The 23,369-nt window shown below is 40.0% G+C and overlaps 1 protein-coding gene across 10 annotated transcripts in view; it reads left to right on the forward strand.

Moving 5' to 3' along the window:
- Mcc (MCC regulator of Wnt signaling pathway) overlaps positions 1-23,369 on the forward strand; it is a 425,319-nt gene that overhangs the window by 315,147 nt on the left and 86,803 nt on the right. For all 10 annotated transcript variants that reach the window (XM_087194482.1, XM_087194483.1, XM_021238432.2 and 7 more), the window contains 2 exons: positions 3,045-3,158; positions 19,279-19,421. In XM_087194482.1, the coding sequence (XP_087050608.1) occupies positions 3,045-3,158; positions 19,279-19,421 (257 nt within the window). The remainder of the gene's footprint in view (positions 1-3,044; positions 3,159-19,278; positions 19,422-23,369) is intronic.

The raw sequence follows: 23,369 nt of genomic DNA on the forward strand, positions 1-23,369 counted from the left end.
ACCTGAGGGACAGCTGCCATCAGCTTCTGAGCTATAGGGCCACTGCTCCTTGCAAGATCCTACTGTGCCCTGCCGAGTAACTGTCAGTGATGCTAAGGCCTGCATCTTACTCTATCACATTTTTTAAAGTTTTACTTTCTATCAGAAAAACTAGTAGACAGACAGTATAGCAAAGAAGGGGAAAAAAAACTTTACAATTTTTATGCTACAGTTACTTAATGTGTGTGTGTGTATGTGTGTTACTGGGGTTTCAACCCAGGGCCTTTACACTGAGCTACTTCCCCATTCCCTTTTTTATTTTTTATTTTGAGAAGGGTCTCACAAAGTTTCTGAATTGCCCTGGCTAGGCTCAAACTTGAAGTCTTCCTGCCTCAGCATCCCAGGCTGCAAGGATTACAGGAATGCACCACCACACCTGGCTTTAACTCTCTCATTTTCTTAATACAAAAATAACTTCCTCTTCTTTAAAAAAAAAAACTCATTAAACAAAAAGCATCAAAAAATTTAAGACCATCCAGGGCACACTGGTGAAATATTAGAATGCCCTTTACAATTTTTTTCTGTCACATTTCCACTTTTTATAATCAGAAAAAAATATTTTAAGTGAAGTTTTTATCCATGAGAAAACTTGAAAATGACTGCCACATATAACACTATACAGTGTTAAAAGGATTATGTGGTCTAGGCTGTGGTACAAAGCTATCTGTGAGACCATAAATAAGCAAGTTATTCTCCGGGGCTCACATCCTCACCTGCAATTAGAGAAGTGGGGGATGCCAAGCATGAGGGCCGTTTCCCACTCAGACATCAGGGATTGTGACACATGTGACAGTCTGCAGACTTACATGGTGTCGGAGAGCTGATGTCCAGCCCGGATGTTTCTTCATTTGGACATTTATGAGTAGATTTCATCATGATTGGGAGGAAAACATGCTTCAAGCCCCAGGTTCATACAGTTGTCTGAGAGGGGTCATCATGATTACGAGAGGCTTAAGGCTGAGAACAGCTGGTCTGTTCCTCTTCTGTGGGGGCAGAATCTTATGGAGCAAAGGGGAGGGATGGCCTGTGCCACATCCTGTGGCTGTTCCTGGTGACTGGGGGGGCTGGGGGCCGGGTGCCAAGCACTCTCTGCTTTGGCACTGTCCCATGTAGACCCCTCAGCTCTGGCTGTGATGGAAACAACTACTCTGTGTCTCCCCATGTGGCTCAGTTCATGACACCAGTGGGGGAGCCTCCAGCATTTGCTGTCAGCATTTTCCCCAGTCCTCATCCCTCTCCAGCAGTAAGAGGGGAGCTGTTAGGCAGGAAGCAATGTCTAGCTCACACAGTTGCCTCTGCCCCAACTCCTGAAGTTCTTAGCATTTTAACCTTCGGTGTGTCAAGTCCTTTTCACCACAGGTGACTCGGTGTGTCTTCTCCCAAGACTGGATTTAATCATAGAATGTGTTGCAGTGTGTGATAGGAAATTCTCGGGTGACAGTTCAAAGGCTGAGAGGACAACACAGCTGTGGAAGGGAATGAATTTCTGTCCCTCTCCATCATACTTGAAACAAAATAGTCTCAAAAAGATTGTACAATGGGAATGTTGTGGTATTTGTGCTGAGAAATCATCACATAAAACCTCATATCTGAAAATCAAAGTGACCTTTTCTAAGCAGCCTCAGCCCTACAGGAGAAGGGAAATATTGCCAGATTGCCTGACATTTCCTTTTTTAAATTTCAGGCATTCCTGATTTCAAATCAGCTATTGATCTGTTTATTTGCAGCCCTGGTGCAATTAAGCAAAGTCACATTCACTACTGTTAGTCTCTCATAAACAGCTGCTATGAAGCCCCCTTCCTCTACCTCCTTCCCCTTCTTACTGCCCCTGTGCCACCACCCCCATCAAGCACCTGGCAAAACAGACAGGCAGGTTGCAAAAAAGGGCATTTTTCTACACCCAAAATGAAAATCTTCAAAGCTCAGTTGTGTACTATTGTACAATGTACATCTCTAAAGATCACATTTATTTGCTTTCTCCCTACTCTAAATCCTTCTTGGCCGAAGCAACAAATAAACCTATAAAGAGGGAGCATTTGTTCTTAGTCTATGGCTTATCCAAATGTAATGTGGACTGTAGTAGGGAATGATGTCAGCCTAACTGGACTCTTAAGGGCAGCTCTGCTTTGGTGACAGAGAGGTCTCAGGTTGCAAGGTGCTGCTCTGGGGTCAGTGATGTCAGCAGGTCTTGTGAGTAGTACCGTAGCTGCCCTCCACAGCCACAAAAGGCACCAGTGTGGGGCAGGAGTGCTTGCCACTGAAGCTAAGTCTGCAGAATGCAAAATTGATGGGGTTGAGAGGAGTGCATACTGCGCCCTGTTAATCTGTCAAAGAACATTCTTTCTAACTCCAGTTATCCTGAGAGAGGTGGCTAGGGAAGGATATCTGGATGGATTCTGAGTTGTCTCTTTGCCGCATCCTCTATCAGGATTCTGGCTCTGTTCCTTAGTGAGGCTCTGTTGACACACAAGAAACATCTCCATCTAATCTGGGCTGCATAGGGGGCAATGAGGAAGAAAGGACTGGCAAGAAGTCCCGGCGCCTGCCTTGCAAGCCCAAGGACCTGAGTTCAATCCCCGGTACCGGAAAAAAAAAAAAAAAAAAAAAAAAGAGTAAAGCTGATTGTGTTCTGCTCTATCCTTATATCTGAAGTAGACAGGCAGGTCCTCACCAGCTCTTGTCTTCTTTTGTGAGCAACTCAGAAAAAGCCACTGGTATAAGGAGTTTGCCCCCTCTGGCCTGATTTTGCCATCCAAAAGTAGTTCCTCTGCCCCGGCATAATGGTTTTCCCTCTTATATGTAGGATGACCATATAACCCAACCTGCCTTTGGGTCCTGATTTATAGCCACTGTCCCCTGAGATTAATGCACTTTTATGCTCAGAAGTGTCCCATATTGGACGACACATTTTTCACGTGGTTACACTGATTACAGAGAATGAGGGGAAGAAAATGAGTTCCTGCTGAACTGTCTAACCTCATGCTCCTTCTTTTTTGTTATCACAGCTCCATCTGGCAGCCCTGGCATCACTCAAGGGAGATATAGTAGAGCTCAATAAACGTCTGCAGCAAACGGAGCGGGAACGGGACCTTTTAGAGAAGAAATTGGCCAAGGCACAGGTAAGGAACCTGGAAAGTTTTGTCTTTGTTTCAACTTTTATTCCCATAATACAAGTTCTGGCTTAATGAACATATGGTCTTAGTTTTGGAGGGATGCTATAACACCATAGACAGCATGACTTCAAGAACAACAGCAACAAGCATGTATTTCTGGAAGATGTAGAGGCTGGAAGTCAAGGTGGCTGCCAGCTTTGCTCCTGGAGAGGGCTCTGTTCTTGGCTTCCGACACCAACTCCTCACTGGGTCCTCACATGGAGGAGAGAGCACCATCATTCCTCCCCAGTTTCCCTTTTTTTTAATTTTTAAATTTTTATTAAATGACTGCAGTACATAATGATTACATTCATCGTGGGGAGTTGGTACATGTATATAACACTTCTTAATTCTTTTTTCTTTTCCTTCCCCTCCCCTTTCTTTCTTCTTTCCTCCATCTTTAGGCCCCCTTCCCATTTGCAGAAGTTCTATCTTCCTATTTCCTATTATCTGTCTTTTATCTTGCTCTTTTAAAAAGGAACTAATCCCATCCAGGAGGGCTCCACCTTCATGACCTAATTATCTCTCAAAAGCCCTATCTCTTACCCTAATACCATCACCATTGCAGTGGGGTAAACTACCATATGAATTTGGGGGAGTACAAACATTCATGAAACACATTTGTACCCACTGCCCAAGTTAAGAAACAGGACTTGTCTCTCCTCCTAGAAGACCCTGCTTGTGTCCTATACCAATCTCCACACTTTCCCTCCCGCAGAGGTAACCACTAGGATTTTTACAGTAGTATTTCTTGCATCTTTACATTTTATCACTCAAATTTGCATCCCTGGAGAGTAGAACTTGGTCTTACCCATTTAAAAACTAGATGTTTCCTTTAAATCTTTTAATCTGCAGCTTTTTTTCCTCCACTTTTTGTTAGCTTTTTAATGTATCTGTTAAACCTGGCCATTGTTCTGGTACAATTTCCCACATTCCGGATGTTGCTGATTGCACACTTGCAGTGGGATTCAGCATGTTCTTATGTATCTCCTGCAAACTGACTGTTGAATCCTGAGGCACAGACAGATTCTTATCTGCTCCCTTTGGCAAACTATAAGGAGTATTTTTTCAGCAGCAGGCCCATAGTATCTGGTTGTTTATCTTTCTGTGATGTTAGCAACTGTTAATGCTTATTACCTAGATTCATTGCTTCATCGTGACTTACAAAGTCACCTTTAGTTCTACTGTTTCTGTTATTAATAAGAATCCTTTTATAAAGACAGTTTCTGTGACCTACTATTTGTTGAAATAGTAGTAACAGTTCATAGAGAAAAAACTAGCCAGGACCCTTGAATCTTTCGTTTTACTTAATCTTTTTCAAGATAATGAAGTGATTCACTATGCTCCTCTGAAAGTACCTACTAATTTTTGCTATTATGAATTGATATAGTTAAATATATTTGGATTTCAACCCTTTGTAATTGTTTTCCATACAGAAGCTCAAATTACATTGTTTTTAGTAGTGAGAGGCTCTTTGAGTTGGCTCCTGAGTCTTATGGCCTGAACTGAGTGAGTAGTTATACCAGGCTCCTAGTGTATATTTCTTGCCCCAAACATAGAGTTAACCATTCTCCAAGTAGCCATAGTTTTCTTCGGCAGGAAATGAGACTTTCAAGACCACTGACTGGGTACTGGGTACTTATTCTTGGTGGTTCATTGTATGTAGGTTTCTGTTGTAGACAGAGCAAAGAAGTTATTTACTAACTTATATATAATGGTATATAATAAGCACTATAAAATTTAAAATGTATATATATAGAGAGAGAGAGAGCCTTAGGAATTCATACTAATTAATACCACTAATGAAAATGAGACTACTGCATATTTTTGCTCAATTTCTGATCTTCATTTTTTTCATACTTAAAAATCCTACTTATTGAGGTTACAGATGATGATAGAATTAGAATATTCCATTCCATAAGCATTCTTTTGTTTTATCCCATGTTATATTCAGTCTCAGAAGAATAACATTAATGTCACTATAACCAATGTAGTTGCTGAGAACTTAATTTTTTTCTTTTATGTTTTCATTCTCTCAAGTTTTTGCAGTTGAACTATATTGATCCCACCGGACCAAATGACCATTGATTCTTATTTGTGTTCTACAAGTATTGATATGTTTAATGATCACCAGCATTCTTGTGTCAGTACCTATTTTAAATTCAATATGTATTTATTTTGCCTGAAGCTTATTTTTTAGATTGTTCCAAGTGCACTTGTAGGAATAATGTCTCTAACATTCTTGCTTGTTAATAACAATGTATCTCTTGCCCTTATACTTGAGCACTTTGCTGGATGTAAAGTTCTTGACTCATGTGTTCTTTCCTGGAATTTGTTTTTTTATTGTCTTTTGGCATAGAGTGTTGCTGTCAGAGTCTGATGATAATCTCTTTTACCCTTTCAAGATAGTGCTTATTCTAGATAGTCAGAGGATTCTTTCCCTCCTCCCTTCCTCCTTCCTTCCCAGCCTCCCTTTCTCCCTGCTTCCCTCGTTCCCTTTTCCCCTCTCCCTCCCTCCCTTCCTTCCTTCTTCTCATAATTTTACTGTAGTAAGTCTTAATTATTCTCATTATGATCTGATATTTTCAGGTTTGCTGTATATTCTCTGATTATATATTACAGTTATCTTTTATTTCAGAGAATTTTTTAAAAATTACATTGCTTAATATTGGTTTTATTCCTTTGGTTTTCTTTTTTATTCAATTTTTATATTTGATTAGCATGTTTTGCAGTACACAGTATTAACATTCCTTGTGAGAAGCTGGTACAGGTATGTCACACATCTCAATTCCTTTTTCATTCCCTTCCCTTTCCCTACCTCCTCTCTCCATCTTTTGGTCCACGTCCCATTTACAAAAGATGGGTCTCCGTGGACTCCTGTTATTTGTATGTTAGATCATCTTTATCTTTAAAGTGCACTCTCTCAAATCCTTTATATTTCCTCCTTCTTAAAATGTAATGTTTTTTGTGTTTCTCTTGAGGTTATTACATGATATTTTGTATTCTTCTTTTGTGCCTTCTAGTTTAATATTCATTTCTGACATGCATTTTTATCTTCTAATTCTTTTCTGAGTGCTTTTACTTTCTGAAATTTTCTAATTCTGAATTTTGTTCGATTATGTCTCATGCATTTCCTTAAAGTCTTTAAGATAGCTATTTTTGTATTTTAATTTTTATTCTGTTTGAGGTTTTGTGGCATGCTTTCATGGTTCATAAAGATGTTATTCTGTTCTCTTATTACATTGAATGGAATTTGACTTCAATACTTTTTTAATAGGAAAAATTGAACTGTTTAATTGAATTTTTTGGAGGTAGGATATAAGAAGGCTCTTTTTTTCCTGGTCAGAGAGCTTTCTTAGCCTTATGTTGTTTTCTTGAAGTAAAAAGTATGGCAGCCTGCTTTTAGATGCTTCCTGGCTCTGTTTCTTTTCCTAATTTTTATCTAGATATTTTCTTCTTTTGTCTCTGTTATCCCCAGCCTGCTCAGTTTTGGTTCTCCTCCCACCAGTGTCTCCTCCTGGAAGGGAGCCCCAATGCCATTATTGAAAGCTCGGGACTGGACTTCAGCTTTTTTCTGTAGGTCCCTTGCAAGCTCGTACACAGTCTTATAAGACTTGTATCCCCCCATGACCCCAGCTACTATTTTTTGATTGGCTTCCTTACTTTTCTGTGAGCATCTTCTGGTTATTTGGGATTCTCCAGTTCTTGGATCTATCAACCTTGTTTCTCTCTGATTCTGCCTGTCCAGCTTAAGTAATGCCACACAAATCTATGGATGGTTTTGGTTTATCCTTACCTGCCTGTCCTTTGTTATTCAAGGGAACACCTTGACTCCACGCCTTTCCTTTTTCTGTGTAGATGTTATATGAGAATTCATAGAACGTTTTTTAAAAGACTGCGATAGGAACTGGGGATATAGCTCAGTGTTCCCACACCTGCCTTGCAAAGTGCAAGGTCCCGAGTTTGATCCCTAGTACCAAAAAAACCAAAAACCAAAAAACACTGCTACAGCTATCCTAGAATGGACTGCAAAAGTTTTTTGAAAACTCTCATCTCATAATCACAGATTGAGTGAGGTGGAATAATGAGGAAGAGCCTTTGTACTTAGGATCGTCTGCTCCTACATTAGATGGGCAACCCAGGGAGATTAGGACCTTGCCCAAAGTCGTGTGAATAGCTTCTCAAGCCCACCAGTGCCTGTTCTCACTATAAGATGTTACACTTGCTGAAAATGTTACGTTTTTACTTAGACGGAAATTTTATTTAAAATATTTTCCTTCTGATTATAAAAGCAATAAGATAAGTGATTGAATAAATTTGTAAAACAGTGTTGTAATGTTTGTATGGTTGTGCCTGATAAATTGAATCTTTTTAAATGCTTTTCTTTAATACATTTGTTTTAAAATATTGGAGGGTTTTTGTTTTTGTTTTTTCCCTGCCAGTACTGGGCGTTGAACCCCAAGCATTTGCACTAAGCTACATCCTTACCCGTTGTTATTTTTTATTTTGAGTCAGCTTCACATTAAGCTGCTAAGTGGCCCAGCCTTGAAATTGTGATCACTGTGCCTCAGACTCCTACAGTGCTGAGATTACAGATGTGTGCCATCATACCCAGCTAAAAGTGGTTATTTTTAACTCTTTAACTCTTCCCCAAAGAGTTAAAGGTAACATGTATAGTGATACATGCATAGCCATGTTTATAGCACCACAGTTCATAATAGCTAAATCTTGGAAGCAGGCAATATGTCCATCAAAAGATGAATGGATAATGAAAACGTGGTATTTCCATACAATGGAGTACTACTCTGCCCTAAAGAAAGATAAATGTGAGTCATTTGTAGGAAAATGGATGCACCTTGAGATCATAATTTTAAGTGAAATAAATCACACAAGTTTAAGTAACATAGTTTCTCTTGTATGAGAAACCCAAAGTCTAAAGAAAGAGCAAAATAAAAGATAATAGGAAGTAGGGTATCAGATCTTTCTGAAATAAGAGGATCAAGAGATGGAGGAAAAAAAAAAGATGGAGAGAGGGGAGAAAGAGAGAAAGGAGATGAAAAAGGAATTAAGATATGTTATGTGCATGTACCAACTCTACAAAAGGAATGTAAACATACTGCAAACGTACAAAAAAGGGGGGATCAAGAGAAGATTTCAGAGGGGAGGGAGGGAAGGGAAAGGGAATGAAAAAGAAATTAAGATGTGTTCTGTACATGTACCAGTTTCCCAAAAGTATGCAAACATTGTGTATCACAAAGATATACTATTAAAAAAAGTAAAACAAACAAAAGAGGCAGCATGTGAGATGATCTTTGAAGAATGGCTGAGCCCAGTGGGATGGAGAGTAAAGAGAAGGCACTCCACGCCAGGCAGAGGTACCATTATGAAGAGAGTACAGATAGAGACTGGAATGTGCAGAGCACGCCTGGGGGTTGCAGGCCTTCTCTCCCCCACAAGGAATGTGAATATTATGTTCTGCAAACATGTACTAATACATAAATTACCTCCCAGTTATAAGAAACTTTTTTGTTTTACACCCATCCAAAGCTAACTAATGTTAATTGCTATTAGTGAGAATTTTTTAAATGAAAGATAATTGTGCACCTTTCACCTGGAAGCTGGCATGTATCACAATCTTAGATCTTAAGAGGGGACCGGCAAAGTATTTATTAGGATTTAAACCTGTAAAGAGAAAGCCACCTGGCAGAAAATGTTGAGATGATGCTAGAACACTTTCCTCTACTGTGCCAAGGATTGGCTCAGCTCCTTTTAGAGTTACATGTACTTGAGCCATTTTCAAGGAATGGCTTGGGATGGCTGGTTTTATCCCTGAGGGCAATGGTGATGTCACAGTGCCATTCACTCATTTTTACCTTATTGCACTAAATAAACTTAAAAATTACCCTCTACTTCTTTCACTAGAGATGTTCCCAGTTTCAGAACTAGGACTCAGGAAAGAAAACATGAGAAAATATCAGGCTTGCCATCTCATACCTCTTTTAAGGATTTATTTATTCTAGAAAAAATAAATACAATGAAAGGATAACACTGTGCTTTCTGTGTCATACGACTTGTTAAGTGATTCATGTTTGAGGCTTTTCTAGTTTGTAGGAGAGCAAATTCATGTGAAAATTTATGTTCTGTGGCTGTCACAAGTTTTACCAACTCTCTAAATATTGTAGTGCTATGATTAAAATGTAACATGTAAATGGTGGTTATAATCATCAGACATTATAAAAAGAGCTTCACCATCTGTTGAATAATTATTAGTGGTGACTGGAAGTCTTCAAATAAAAGAACATTCATTATATATAGTCATGAGATCAATCTTTAAGTGGGATTTTGAGTTTAGTGACTCAGAGGAAGGGAAGAGCTAGGTAAAGGAGCCCAATATGATCGTGGTGGAGAAGACAAAGTATGTTTGTGTTGGTTTTCCGTTGTTGGGTAACAAATTGCTATGAAGTTACTGACTGCAAAAAATATTCACACCTCCCAAACTGAACAGGTGCACAGACTTGTACACGCATCTACACCAAAGTCAACAACCCAGTGGGGACAGCATTGTGGGAAACTGGCTAAGACTGTATACAGCCCTGATTTGATTTTTTTTCAGCATATCTGCTATGTATTTAGTGCCAACAATTATTTTAAATTAACTTACTGCATTTTCAAGTACTACAGAAGTGGATACACAAAAGAAGCTTATGAGTCCCTTTAAAATCTATTTCTAAGCTCTCTATCCTTGAAAAGCAAATCTGAATTTTCTACCTCTTTGCTTTCAGGAAGAAAACATAACAGTTTTCATGAAAGACCATACAGTTAATGCCTTTTCTAAATTATTTTCTGAGATAAAGATATAATTTGCAAATATTTTCTTTGCTAGGGTCTACCTCTCTCCCATCCTTTCTTACTTGTGTTTGCTCTTTGGTAAAGTGCTCTAGTTATTTTGCTCCTTAATGGCATTTTTTGTTTTGTTTTGTTTTGTTTTTTCCAGTACCGGGGATCAAACTCAGGGCCTTGCACTTGCCAGGCAGGTATGGTGCCGCGCTGAGCTTATTCCTCTGGCCCTACCTTAATGGCATTTGTATTTGTCTTTGTTTAACTGGCTTGGTGTCCCACCCACCTTGCTCCTAGGAGGACCAAGGCAGAGTGGGGATGGAATAATCCAAGTAGTATTAGTAGTTGTCACCAACCTAGCATGACCCTGAGAACGTCACATCTCAGCTTGCTTATTTATTTAATTTGTTCATGTTTATAATTCATGCCATTTGCAATCATCTAGATGAGTGGTTACATATACATAATACAGCTTGTTTGTTTTTTAATCCCCTTCCCTCCCCCTCCGTCTCCATCCCATTTTTCATTCTTGTTGATATTATTAATCTTAGCTCATGTTATGGCATATATTGTTCACGTTAATTGAGGTTATTAGGTTCCTATACAGGGCATATTTTTGTTCTACTTATTTCCGCTCCCCCTCTCTTTACCCATTGTGCTTTTTCCCTTGGACCACTTTCCTACTACTGGAGAACCATCTCCTTCTCCCCTTCTATCCATCCTTACTATTCTCTTTGTTTGTACATTGCCTCACTCAAATGAGAGATACCATATGGTATATAAGCTTGTGTATCTGGTTTATTTCACTCAACATTGTATTTCCCAACAAATGTCTCAAATCTGCCATTCTTTATAGCAGAATAACATACCATTATATATATAGACACCACATTTTCTTTATCCAATCATCTGTTGCTGGGTATATGGGCTATTTCAGGATTTAGCTATTACGAGTTGTGCTGCTATAAACATTGATATGCATGTTTCTCCTCAGTATGATGTCTTAAACTCTTTGGACAAGATACCTAGGAGCAGAATTTCTGGGTCGTATGGAATTTCTAATTTCAGTTCACTGAGAAATCTCCATACTAATTCCATAATGGTTGTACTAGTTTACATCCCCACTAATCATGGGTTCCTTTTTCACCACAGCCTCACCAGCATTTGTTAATGATTGCCATGTTTTCTGGAGTAAGATGGAATCTTAGTGTTGTTTAAATTTGCATTTCTCAGATGGCCAGAGCACATCTCAGCATATTTAAAAGGGAGTGGTTCTGACCCCCGACACAGGATGGTTGAGGTTAACACATTAATGATGGCATTGCATTTTTCAAGAATCCAGCTCATAATGTTCTTAGGTTTTGACAGCTGAGACTAATGTGATGATTAAAGATCAGTGGCCTCTGTGGAGTATGATAAAACCTGGTGAAGAGCATTAACAAAACCATAAAGCTCCTTAGCATCATCACATTGCATGGTGTTTTTCCAACAAGAGCTCATGCTCTTGGGCTGTCTGTTTCAAGGCAGACTTTACCCCTATATCGCACCACTAAGAGATGAGCCTATAGGGTTTTAGTCTCAGTGGTTGAAATGATGATATTGCTTGTTTTTATTAAACATGTTTGCATATAGGCAGTTCTGCCAGTTTCTGTGGATAGACACAAGTATTTATATAGATTTTAAATTTGCTTCCTCAGCATGATAAGAGAGCTAGGATCAGGGTGTATATTAAGTACCACAAGAAATTCAGGCAAATCAAAATTTTATTATATCTAATCTCAATCTTTTTTTCCTTTTAAACTGCAAGTCTGTAGTTGCAGGAAAAATCTAGGCTTCTCATGATATTGACCTCTATAAATTTGTGGCGGGTAAGATATTGCAACTGCTGGCTTTCTGACTGTACTGCATAGAACTATCAGTTAAAAATTGAACTTAGGCTGGGAGAAAGGAGAAGAATGAAAAAAAAACAAACAAAGCAGGAGCATGTTGTTTGAAACAATTTCATATCTTATTCGCCTGAAATTGTATGAGGTGTTTCTATGCAATAGAAGAAATGCCTGACTTGTAGAAGCTGCTGCTGATGTCCTTAGAAACTAAGTAAGTATTAACTGTGTAATTTACTTGGGTAGCTAAAGCTGGCAGGGAAGGGGAAGCTGGTGTGCCCTATTTCACACTCTTTTGTGTCTTGTTTTTGTCCTTGTAGGGGGTTAAGGAGGGAGCCATTTGGGTCTTCCCAGCTCTTATTTGGTATAGTCAGGCATGATATTCATGTTTCCTGGAGTTTATTGGAAGAATTGCAGGCTACAAGACCACAGTATCTCTGGAGATCTTGGCAAATGGTGAAGAGATAAGTTCATAGGAAGCTGGGAGAGAAAGAAGTAGAGGGTTGGAGGCAGTGTGACTATATCTCAATCCACTGATGAACTAAACAGGAATAGGAAATTTTTTTGGAGGTTTCTGTCATCTAGGTTACAGTAGTCTCTTCACATTTAATGTTTTCTCATCTATAAAATGATCTCATCAATGATGATATTCAGTGATAACTCCAAATTTTCAATGTCTTAAAATATCAATGGTTTGTTTTTTGATTCTTACTAGGAGCCTAATGTGTCTGGCAGGGGACTCTGTTATATTGACCTCATCCTGGCTCCCAAGTTAATGAACTCTGCCATCTGGAATATCACTAGTAATCGTGACCTGGGTAATCGAATGTGACAAATCTTACAGGTGTTTTAATTGCTTCTACAAAAATGGTGTATATTCACTCATATCTCATTGACCAGAATGAGTCAGTGGCTGTATTTAACCTCAAGGGAGAGGGAAGTATAATCCCACCATGTGATGATGGAGCCAAACCGAACTTCTGCTGAAGAGCCCCGCTGGCTTCCCCAGGGCACTGATGCTGATATGATGTACTTACTTCCATGTGCTCTTCTTGGTAGAGCCCCTCATGCACAAGAAAATACTGGAGAGCAACGACTACCATTTGAAAAAGAATTATGTTAATGGACTTATGAAAAAAATGAATGATTCTTCTATCATTTATTTACAAAATCTTAACATGCTTAAATTTACAATGTAAAAGTTGAAAAAATTTCTTTTAAAAATTTGGAACAACTGGAAATGGAGATATAACATACCAAGACCTGTGGGATATATAGCAAAAGCAATTTTAAAAGGGAAGTTTATAGAAAACAATGTCTACATTAAAAAAAAATCTCTAACCAACAACTGTATCACATGAAACTAGAAAACAAGAACAAACCAAATCCAGAATTAGAAGGAAAGAAATGAAGAATAGAGGAAAGATAAAGGAAAGAAGAGACCTTTTGGTTTTTTTGAAACAAGGTCTCACTATGTAATTCAGGCTCTCCTTGAAGTCACTGTATAACCCAGGCTGGCCTCAAGCTCATGGTTGTCCTGCCTCAGCTTCCTGAGTGCTGGGATTACTGGGGTGTGTCCTCATGCCCAGCAAGAACATTTGAAAAAAAAACAATGAAACAAAGCCCTGCTTCTTTGTAAAGATAAGCAAAATTGACAAAATTGGCCCTTATCTAGACCAAGCAAGAGAGAACACAAGAATCAGAGATGAAAAGGGAGGCATTACAACTAATACCACAAAAAATATAAAGGATCACTAGAAATTATGAACAACTATATGCCAACAAACTGAATCACCTAGAAGAGATGGACAGATTCCTATATACGTATAGTTTTCTAAGATTGAATCACGAAGAAATAGAAAAGCTTAAGAACAGACCAGGAGGGCCAGGGATTTAGCTCAGTGGTTCTGCCACCTGCCTTGCAAGCGCAAGGACCCGAGTTCGATCCCCGGTACCAAAAAAAAAGAACAGACCAGGAACAAGTAGTGAGATTAAATCTGTAATAAAATCTCCATCAAAGAAATGCCTGGGACCAGCCAGCTTCACTGCTGAATTTTACCAAATATTTAAAGAACTAATTCCAATTCTCCTTACGTTATTCCTAAGTATAGAAGAGTAAGGGATTCTTTCAAACACATTCTACAAGGTCACCATTACCCTGATACCCAAGCCAGATCAGGATAAAACAAACAAAAAAGATAGGCCAGTATTCTTGATAAAGATAGGCCAGTATTCTTGATAAAGATAGATTCAGAAATCCTCAACAAAATGCTAACAAATTGAATCGAATATTGAAAAGATGAAAAGCTTATGATCAGGGCCTCGGGGTATAGCTCAGTGGTAGAGTACTTACAGGACTGATCCCTAGCACAGCAAAAACAAAAACATGAAGTTATCTCAGTTGATACAATAAAGACACAATAAAATTAAACATCTCTTCATGGTAAAGACACTGAACAAATTAGATGCAGAAAGAATGTACCTCAACGTGATACATATACAGCTATAATAAGCTAACAGTTACATTATGCTGAATGAAGACTACCCAAAAGTTTTCTCTCTAAGGTCTGGAACAAGACAGAGATACTTTCACCACTTTTACTTACTGTGCTACTGGAAGTCCTAACTAGAGCAGTCAAGCAAGAGAAAGAAATAACTTCCAAAGCCTGGTGTGATGGTGCATAGTTGTACATCTAGTACTTGGGTGGCTGAAGTAGGAGGATCACTTAGGCCCAGGAGCTCAAGAGCAGCCTGTGCAGACAAACAAGCAAAAGAGAGAGGAAAACAAAAAACGAAGGTTGGAGGGAAGGAAGGATATCCAGACTAGAAAGGAAGAAGTCAAAATGTCAGTTTGCAAATTATCTTATATGTATTAGGTAATCCCCAAAATTCCACCAAAAAACCTGTTAGAACTAATGAATTTAACAGAGTTGCAGGATACAAAAACCAGTGGTAAATAGCAGATTATCTGAACCTGAAGCTCAGAAAGCAATCCCCTTTACAATAGCTACCAATAAATAAATATTTAGGAATAAATTTAACCAAATGGGTAATAGCTCTACATACTGAAAGCTATAAAGCACTGATAAAAAAAAGCAAAGATGCAAGAAATGGAAAGATATCCTATCTTCCTGAATTGAAAGATCAATATTGTTAAAATGTCCATAGTACCCAAAGCAGTCTTTGCGGCGGGGCGGGGGCGGGGGGGGGGTTACCGCCAATTGAACTCAGGACCCTGCGCTTGTCAGGCAGGTGTGGTGCCACTGAACTACATCCCCAGCCCTCGCCCAAAGCATTCCTATCAAACACCAGTGACATTCTTCACAGAACTGGAATAATAGTTGTGAAATTTATCTAGAATCACCAAAAGAATCTCTGGTGAAAAGAAGCCTAAAAAGAGAGTACAAAACTGTAGTAATCAAGACAGCACGACACTGACTAAAGACAGGCATATAAACCAGTGGATCAAAACAGAGACCCTGGAAGCAAACCTCCTATCTATAGCCAGATGATTTTGTATGAAGGTACCAAGAGCTTGCACTGGAGAAAGGACAGCCTTTTCATAGGTGATTACCATAGGCTTGGGCTAGGGAGAGAGGAAGAGGTGGGGAGGTTGATCAGTGGTTACTAAGTTTCAGTGTAAAAGTGTGCTATTGTATAGTAGGGAAACAATAGATAACAATGGTGTATTGTACATTTCAAAAAGGAATGACACCATAAAGGAGTGATAGATATTTTAGGAGATAGATATAAAAATTTTTAAATTCAGGATTTATGGAATAGTAACTCATAATCGTAAAAATAGTGCCCCCTTTCTCCTGTTTAGTTTTCTTCATTAACTTCCTAAATGTAGTTTTTCTGAAACGTGTTCATAGGAGATGCTGAAATGGAGGTGCGGTATTGATCTTGGCCTAGCCTGTGTTCTTGTGAAATTACACATCCTTCCAGATTAGAAAATGCCCTCCCAGGGTGTGGAAACTGTGTGGTCCGAGGCACCGGGTTGGTAACCATGCCAGAGTATGGTAACAGAATTGGGTTTCACCTCAACAGGCCATTCCTATCCAAGTGGGATGTCACCAGAGCAGGCAGGCAGTGATTGTGCTTGGAATGACTGTGTCTGGCTGGTGTCACACACTCCTTCCACCTCTCTTGCACTAACATGCTGCATTCCTGGAGTTGACTCTTGTGCAGTTTAGTGGAGCTGTTTAGCAAGGCTGTTCTGTCAGACTCTGTGGCTCCTGTGGGCGGCAGCTTGTTTCCTCCTCCACTGTTGCTTTGGTGAGCGTAGCTCCACTTTTCCCTGCACCACAGCTTGGAGGTACTCAAGGGGCCTTCCCTGAGCTTTGAGATTATTGATTCACCCTTGACTGAATACAATGAGTGTGCACAAAGGAGTGAAGTTGATTTGTACCGATGAACCATCTTAGCCTTTCACGCATCTAGGGCTAGGATTGGTTTGACAGCGATTTTTCCAGGATTGTGTCTTCACTGGGGAAAGAAGCCCAGGGCAGCACTCTACCATCTATTCTCACCACCCCACTTCTGTGCATGCTTTTGTTCTCCAGAAGTCTGAGAGTGTTTTAGTCCACTTGGATGCTGTGAACCTGGTTCCCTTCAAAGTCTGCGTCATAATCACCTCCCCTGTTGCACCCAGCAAGTCTCGTAGACATCATGGGAAATCAAGAATTGTCTGATATCTGTAGAGGATGTATTAAACTATAGAACTTTCTGCCATTAAAAAAATACTTAAAGAAAAATATAGGAATGTAAGCCAGACTTCTCTGCACTCAGCCAAGAGAATTTTTTTCTCCAATATATTTTTGTTACTACTCCCAAGTGAACCTCTGAGTTCCCAGTATATATTATGAGTCTTTTCGCTCTGCCTGACTGAGTCATCAGGCTTCCTGTTGTCTCCTGTTCCTATGGGTACCCTCCAGGCTGATTTTCCAGAGGCATGGGCAGAGGCGGTGCAGCAGCAGACCTCATACTCTTGCTCTCCATCTGGTATCTCTGGAACCTGGGCAGCCTATAACAAGTGCCCAAGGACACCAGGGTTGTCTTTTGGTGGCTATCAGTTTATCGTGTGCCATTTTCTTATATAAACACTTGGACCCCCATCCCTCATTGTTGGGATTTTGCAGTTTCTTACCTGTGTAGGTGTTGGTAGTGGTCTTTTGATCTGTAAACATGATAAAGAAGGAAGAATAAGTGAGGGATTAAGGGAGAGAGGGAGCTCTTTGAATTTGGAAGGGGAAACAGTTCACATAAAACTCTAGCCCTAAAGAACTCAGTGTGAAAAAACGAAAGAGGAGGAACCAGCGACATGGCAATGAAGGAAGGAGTCATGGCATGGACAGCGTCCAGGTCAAAGAGGGGGCATTATCCTGTAATCATTAAAAGATCTGGAGCTGATGAAAGTGTCCACTGTGCATGCCTGTGTACATGACAACCTCACAGCTTGGGCATGGTAATAAGACCAATATCAAGTGCTCATAGATACTTTGTGGGAACTGAGAGGAAGAGTGTTCTGCTGATGTTATACTCCAGTGAAATGTGGGGAATCTGTTCTTGAGAATCTTTGCTTTCATGAACTTCTTTTAAAATTTGATCCATTGTAGGTAAAAAAAAAAGGTCTAAATACATGGAAAGAGTGTTCATGGCCTGTCATTCTGTTAGGAAAGCTTTCACGTCCGCCTGGCTTTTTTGTTTTTGGTGCTGAGGATTGAACCCGGGGCCTCATACATGCTAAATATGCACTGTGCTGCTGAGGTACACTCCCAGCTTTTATAGGTGGCTCTTACTCCATCTTCATCCTCACCTCTGGCTCCACTTCTTTCCCACATACTGATCTTGAGTGGATATTATTTGATGTTTCAGGTTGTCACTAAAAACAGTAGTTCACAGCAGTATTTTTCTGAGGGTACCTACCCACTGAGTTCTATGATACAGCACCCTACAACCTTGTTGCCTCTGATCTTGTTTCTGCAGCCTTGAGTAACTCCTAGGAAATTACATTATCCTGGCCAAGCTACTTTTGAAGGTCACGTTCATACATGTGGTCCCTGTTAATTATACCAATGTGTTTGTCAGATGTATTTGTTGAGTACTTCTGTTTCAGTATTGAGCTAGGCTGAGTATAGCATTCTGCTTGCCTGTGAAATCTTTCGGTTTCTTCCCTGAGTTACACCTTTGGAAATTTGGCAGATCTAGGGACGGGGGAGACATTGAAAGTACAGAGGTAGGTAAAAAGTACCCTTCCCTGACTGCTATCAGGCCCAAAAATATAAAGCTGGCAAAAACATGTGGATCTTGGCATTAGAAAAACTTTGTTGAAAATTAAATTAAAATTCCTCCACTGGACAGGAAATTAATTAAGGCTGGGTGTGGTAGACAAGGACACAAGCTAGACCACTTGCTCCTTCCCTGAGGAGAAATTCATTGTTCTGTAAATGAGATTAACTCCAGAGTGATAAGTGGGGGTTTAGAAGGGTAGAGAGAAATGAAAAAAGTGAACAGATTCCTTAGGATTTAAACTCTGTCCACAAAAATGTTTTTATAGCATTTGCTGCCTCTTGGTCCATCAAACACTGAGTGAGGAAAGCTCTTCAGCCTCTTTTGTCATTGTTTCTTTAAAGTAGCCTTCATGGCAGTGTGATACATTGCAGTTTATTCATTCCATAACACTTCTAGGTCACCTACAGTGAACCAGGCCATGTGCCAAAGGCTAGGGTTAAATACCGAAAGCACTTTGTCCTGCCTTTTGGGAGTTGATGGCCTGGGAAGAATATTGGAAAGCATTAAAGTCACACATAATCCAGCTAGATAAGTCACGTTGTCATGTCACTTGGGTTATTTGGTTGAAAAATAGCTGGTAAACTTCAGCAAAGAAGGACTGAATTGGTAAAGGGAAAACTAAGCAGCCATAAAGTAATACATAAGCAGTAGGAACTAAAGGACAGTCCGTCAAGGCAGTTCATGAATCAATACCATGCAATCTTAGGTTCCTTTGCTCAAGATTCAGATTCCCAGGGAAGGTATCTGATGGACCTGGCTTGGGCCTCTTGCCCATTTGTTGGCTAAGGGGAAGCAAACGACTTGGGTAGGCCCACGGTGACCGTGCCATGGCTGAGAGAAGGTTTCCAGAGAGACAATGAGTGCGGGAAAAGCAGCACCTCAGATATCCGGCATGGGCATCACAGAACTGTCCCGTTGATGTGTCTCCTGGGGTGCTGGGCAGTGAGCAGAAGTGTTCTACTTTGGGCACAATCAGCATAGAGGCTGTGATGGTTTGAAGACGTAAAATGTAGGATCATTGACTAAAGGTACATCACCTCATCTTCACTTCTGTCCTGTTCTCTCGGTCCCAGTGTGAGCAGTCCCACCTCATGAGAGAACATGAGGATGTCCAGGAGCGAACGACGCTGCGGTATGAGGAACGCATCACGGAACTCCACAGCATCATTGCTGAGCTCAATAAGAAGATAGACCGATTGCAAGGCACCACCATCAGGTACTGAGGCTCCAGTCAACTTCCTCTGTGCCACTAAGTCCCGTGTTTGACATGGGTGTTGGAGTTGAAGCAGCCCTGTGAGTTCTGCTGCTTTCTTTATAACTAAGACTTTCACAGTTTGTAACACACTTTCTCTGCTTTGTTAGTCATGGGCTTTTACCTCCATTATTCTGTTCTGATTTTGATCTTTGTGATAACTCTGGAAGGTAGACAGAATGGGAGTTACCCTTGGCTTATTGATAAGGGTAGGGAATCAGAAGCTGAGAGAAATGCTTTATTGCCACATTCTAAGCAGAGCCCCCTTTGTGTTAGAGAGGTGACCCTACTCCAGTCTGTCCACTCTGTGCCTCCTTTTGAGATTGTAAAAGATTCATGAATGTGGCCTATGACTAAGAATTATGTAGGTTTTTATATCATCTGTTAATATTGAAAGTATCTTAAGTTGTCTATCACCATTGACTTATCCTCTTACCAAGCTACTAAGGGGGGACGGGAATGATTTGATCCATTGTTTTATTGTTGAGATAAAATGGGGCTTTAAAAATAGTGACTGCCTTGCAGTTATACTTAGCTGAGGGTGGAGTTGGAGGGGAACCTCAGGATGTCTCTGCCTTTACTTAATTTTCTTTTCATGAAAGTGACCGTCAGGGATTCTGCCTCCCTTGCTTATCAATCAGATGGCCCCTGGGCCCCCTGCACACAGTGCTTCGTTGGTAGTGTCTGTCCCGTTGTTCAGGGACAGTTACTGAGCTGAGGATGGGAATGTTTTTATCTTCCTGGTGGTGCTCAGAGAGGAACCCTAAGGAAAGCAAGTAGTTGGCACCTACCTTATTAGAGAGAGAGTGCACTTTGTTCACTGAAGGCTCATATACACCGTAATCAGGAAGCTTCAGGCTGCTGCTTTCAGTTCTCCTTCTAGAAGTCCTAGGTCAGAGGAAACTTTGGGTGCATTTTGTTCCAACTTAGAGAGTCGCAGTAATGATGGGGCTTCTCCATGAGGGTATTGAGGGGCATCTGTTTTCTGGGTAAAGTCATGGAAAAATTTGCACTGCACTGGAGCCACACAATAAATTTCATATTCTAATTTAGAACTTTAGGGCTTTTAAATTGTATCCTGGTCTTCAGATTGATTGTAGGTTAGAAATGTATGAGCAAACAAGAATTTTCAACCCAAAGAAATGATTATAGTAGATTTAAAGGAGCCCCAACAGAGGACGCTGGCAAATTTGCAATTTCCATTAAAACATGTTATACTTTTAAACAGTTGAGAAGATGAAATCAAACAGACTCAGTAAGTTGTGAAAAAAAAATGCATCACATATCACCTGAAAAAAACAATTCCAAGATGTTTAAAATAAATGTAATGCCCAAACTGCTTCACCTTAAAATATAGTGAGCTGCTTGGCCATAAACATATATTGGTGCCTCTTATTTAAAGGAGGATTTTGGGCTGGGGATTTAGCTTAGTGGTTTCGCCGCCTGCTGTGCAAGCACAAGGACCCGAGTTCAATCCCCAGTACCAAAAAATAAATACATAAATAAAGGAGGATTTCCTCTGGGCAGATGTCACATTCAATTCTGCCAGTTTTCCCTATGTATATGGGCTGGCCTTTCTCCAGGTTACTCTGCAAGGCTATGTGGTGTGTGGACATGCAGCCCGGTGAGATGAGGTTCCTCCTGCCCTCTGAGCTGCAGAGGCTGAGGCTTCTTCCTGCTGTCAGCACTCCAGGGAAGTGTTGGGCCTCCTGATGTCCTGTGGTGACCCTGCAGTAGGAACCGGGTCCGTACCTGTTGGATGAGTTCTCACTGCCCTGCCTTCCCCAAGGTCCAGAGAACTGGCTCTTACACTAGTCAGTCCTGCTAAAGCCAGTACTATCTTCCTTGGAGACCTTTGTCACTTCACTCTGGGCTTGAGTTAGGAATTCAGTGGAGAAGTTGAGAAATCATTAAAGGAATCTGAGATTATGTAAGCTATGGTAAATCCACACATAAGCAACACTGAAGTGCTTAAGGAAAGCAAATAACAATCTTATAGTTTAATTTTTTTCCCTCAGGTCTCAATCAAAGAAGCAGAGCTCTTCTGTGACTGCCATAGATTTTCCATTTCCTATAGTCACAGGGCTATTGTAGCCAAGGATCAGGCACTACAGGTGGCTGAACTACATTGTAAGTTGAATTAATAGCCATATCAGAATTCTTAGGCGAGAGTTAAGCATTAATGGGATAAGATGAAATATTGAGAATTTGAGGAGCATTTTAGGTAGATTCAAATGAACCCTGGTACCTACAAATTACAAACCCTGCTGAGCTCTTCCTGCAGAAACAGTCCCCTCTCTCCATCTACTAAAGTTAGTCATACCTTCCTTGGAGACTCTGTAGTGATCTTCCAGATAGGGGGTGGCACATGTATTCTTGTCCCAATCCTATTTTATTCCTCTTTAAGGACTAAATGTCACCAAATTACACCACAGCCCAGAAGATAAGTAGAAAATCCAACCTGGCAAGATACAGCTAAAACACCAAAAGATTTGTAGGATTTGGTTAATTTATATTAACAAAAACTTGAAAAGATGAGATGGGATCAAAATAGATGGTGAATGTTGAAATCTTAGAAACTTATTACAGTAAAATGTACATTGCTTTTAATCCTCCCCACAATACTCCTTTTCAACCACACTTATTCCATCATTCTTGCCACTTTATGAAGAAATTCTGGAATTCTTCTTTCATGGGTGTATATAACAGGTACATATGATCAAAAAATACAGTGAATGCTGCTGCCAAGTACCATCCAAGGGAAAGGCAGGCTCATGAAAACTTTACAGTATGTCCTCTTCCACTTTATTCTCTGGGTCTGTACCATGCACACTTCTAGTTCTTTCCCCAAAGTTAAAATGACCATGAAAAGTAAATGCTTGGAAGTGATTCAGGACAGTGTGGTAGCTATGACAGCACAACTGAAGACAGTCACAGAAAAGAACTTCCAGAATTGCTACAGACAGTGGCTCGAATGATGGGATAAGTGTGTTTGAAGCAAGGAGAGGAGTACTGTAAGTAGGATTAACAGCAATGTGTCTCTTACTTTAATTTTTTAAAAAGATTATATGTACTGTACTTTTTTATCATATTGTATATGCTGAGATTAGAATGTATGGGTTCTAGAACAGAATGGAAAGATTATAGTGAGATTGATGATGAATTTATTGATACGACATTACTGTTCCTAGCAGAGTGTCTGATTTTTAGCTGTAGCATTTTGATTAATTTAAAACTAGGTTCAGTAGAAGACTGCATTAAATGATGATGAAGTTGAGTGTGCAGTACATGCCTATAATCCGGCAGTCTGGGAGTTTGGGGCCAGAGGACCACAAGTTTGAGTTCAGTCTACATAGTATAGTAACTTAACAAGGTCCTGTCTCAAAATAAAATAAATAAAAATAAAAAACACAGGCTGAGGTTGTAACTCAGTGCAAAGGCTATGGATTCAATTCTAAGACAACCCCCCCCCCCCCCGCCAAGATGATTTCAAAGACTTAGTGTGTTGGGACTGCTTAGTAGGGGAATGACATGATTAAAATGGGCTTTTTGGTGCCAGTAAACTGCTAGAGTCAGTATGGACTTGGTTGCTCTATTGTTAGTCAACAGGACCACAGTGGTAATTCAAAAGTTTTGACCTGTAGGGATCTTTGCTACTGGCTAAAATTACCATGTTTGTATAACTGACATAAATGGGCAACCTGCAAAAATTTTACTTGCTGTATGTAGTAGGAAAAACTCTGGGCTAGTGCTAAGAGACTTGACTTAGCCACGATGGAGAACCATAGTTTCTTACCCAGTTACCCAGTTGACACAACATACCCAGAACATAACATTTTTGAATGTCCTAGAGATAAGATTAATTGTTTCTAACTGCCACCGTTTATGGTGCTGCTTTTTTTTTTGCATCCA

This window comes from Heterocephalus glaber, unplaced genomic scaffold (assembly GCF_053883595.1).
Source record: "Heterocephalus glaber isolate CG9 unplaced genomic scaffold, H.glaber_assembly_v1.0 deba00001606, whole genome shotgun sequence".
Taxonomy (NCBI): domain Eukaryota; kingdom Metazoa; phylum Chordata; class Mammalia; order Rodentia; family Bathyergidae; genus Heterocephalus; species Heterocephalus glaber.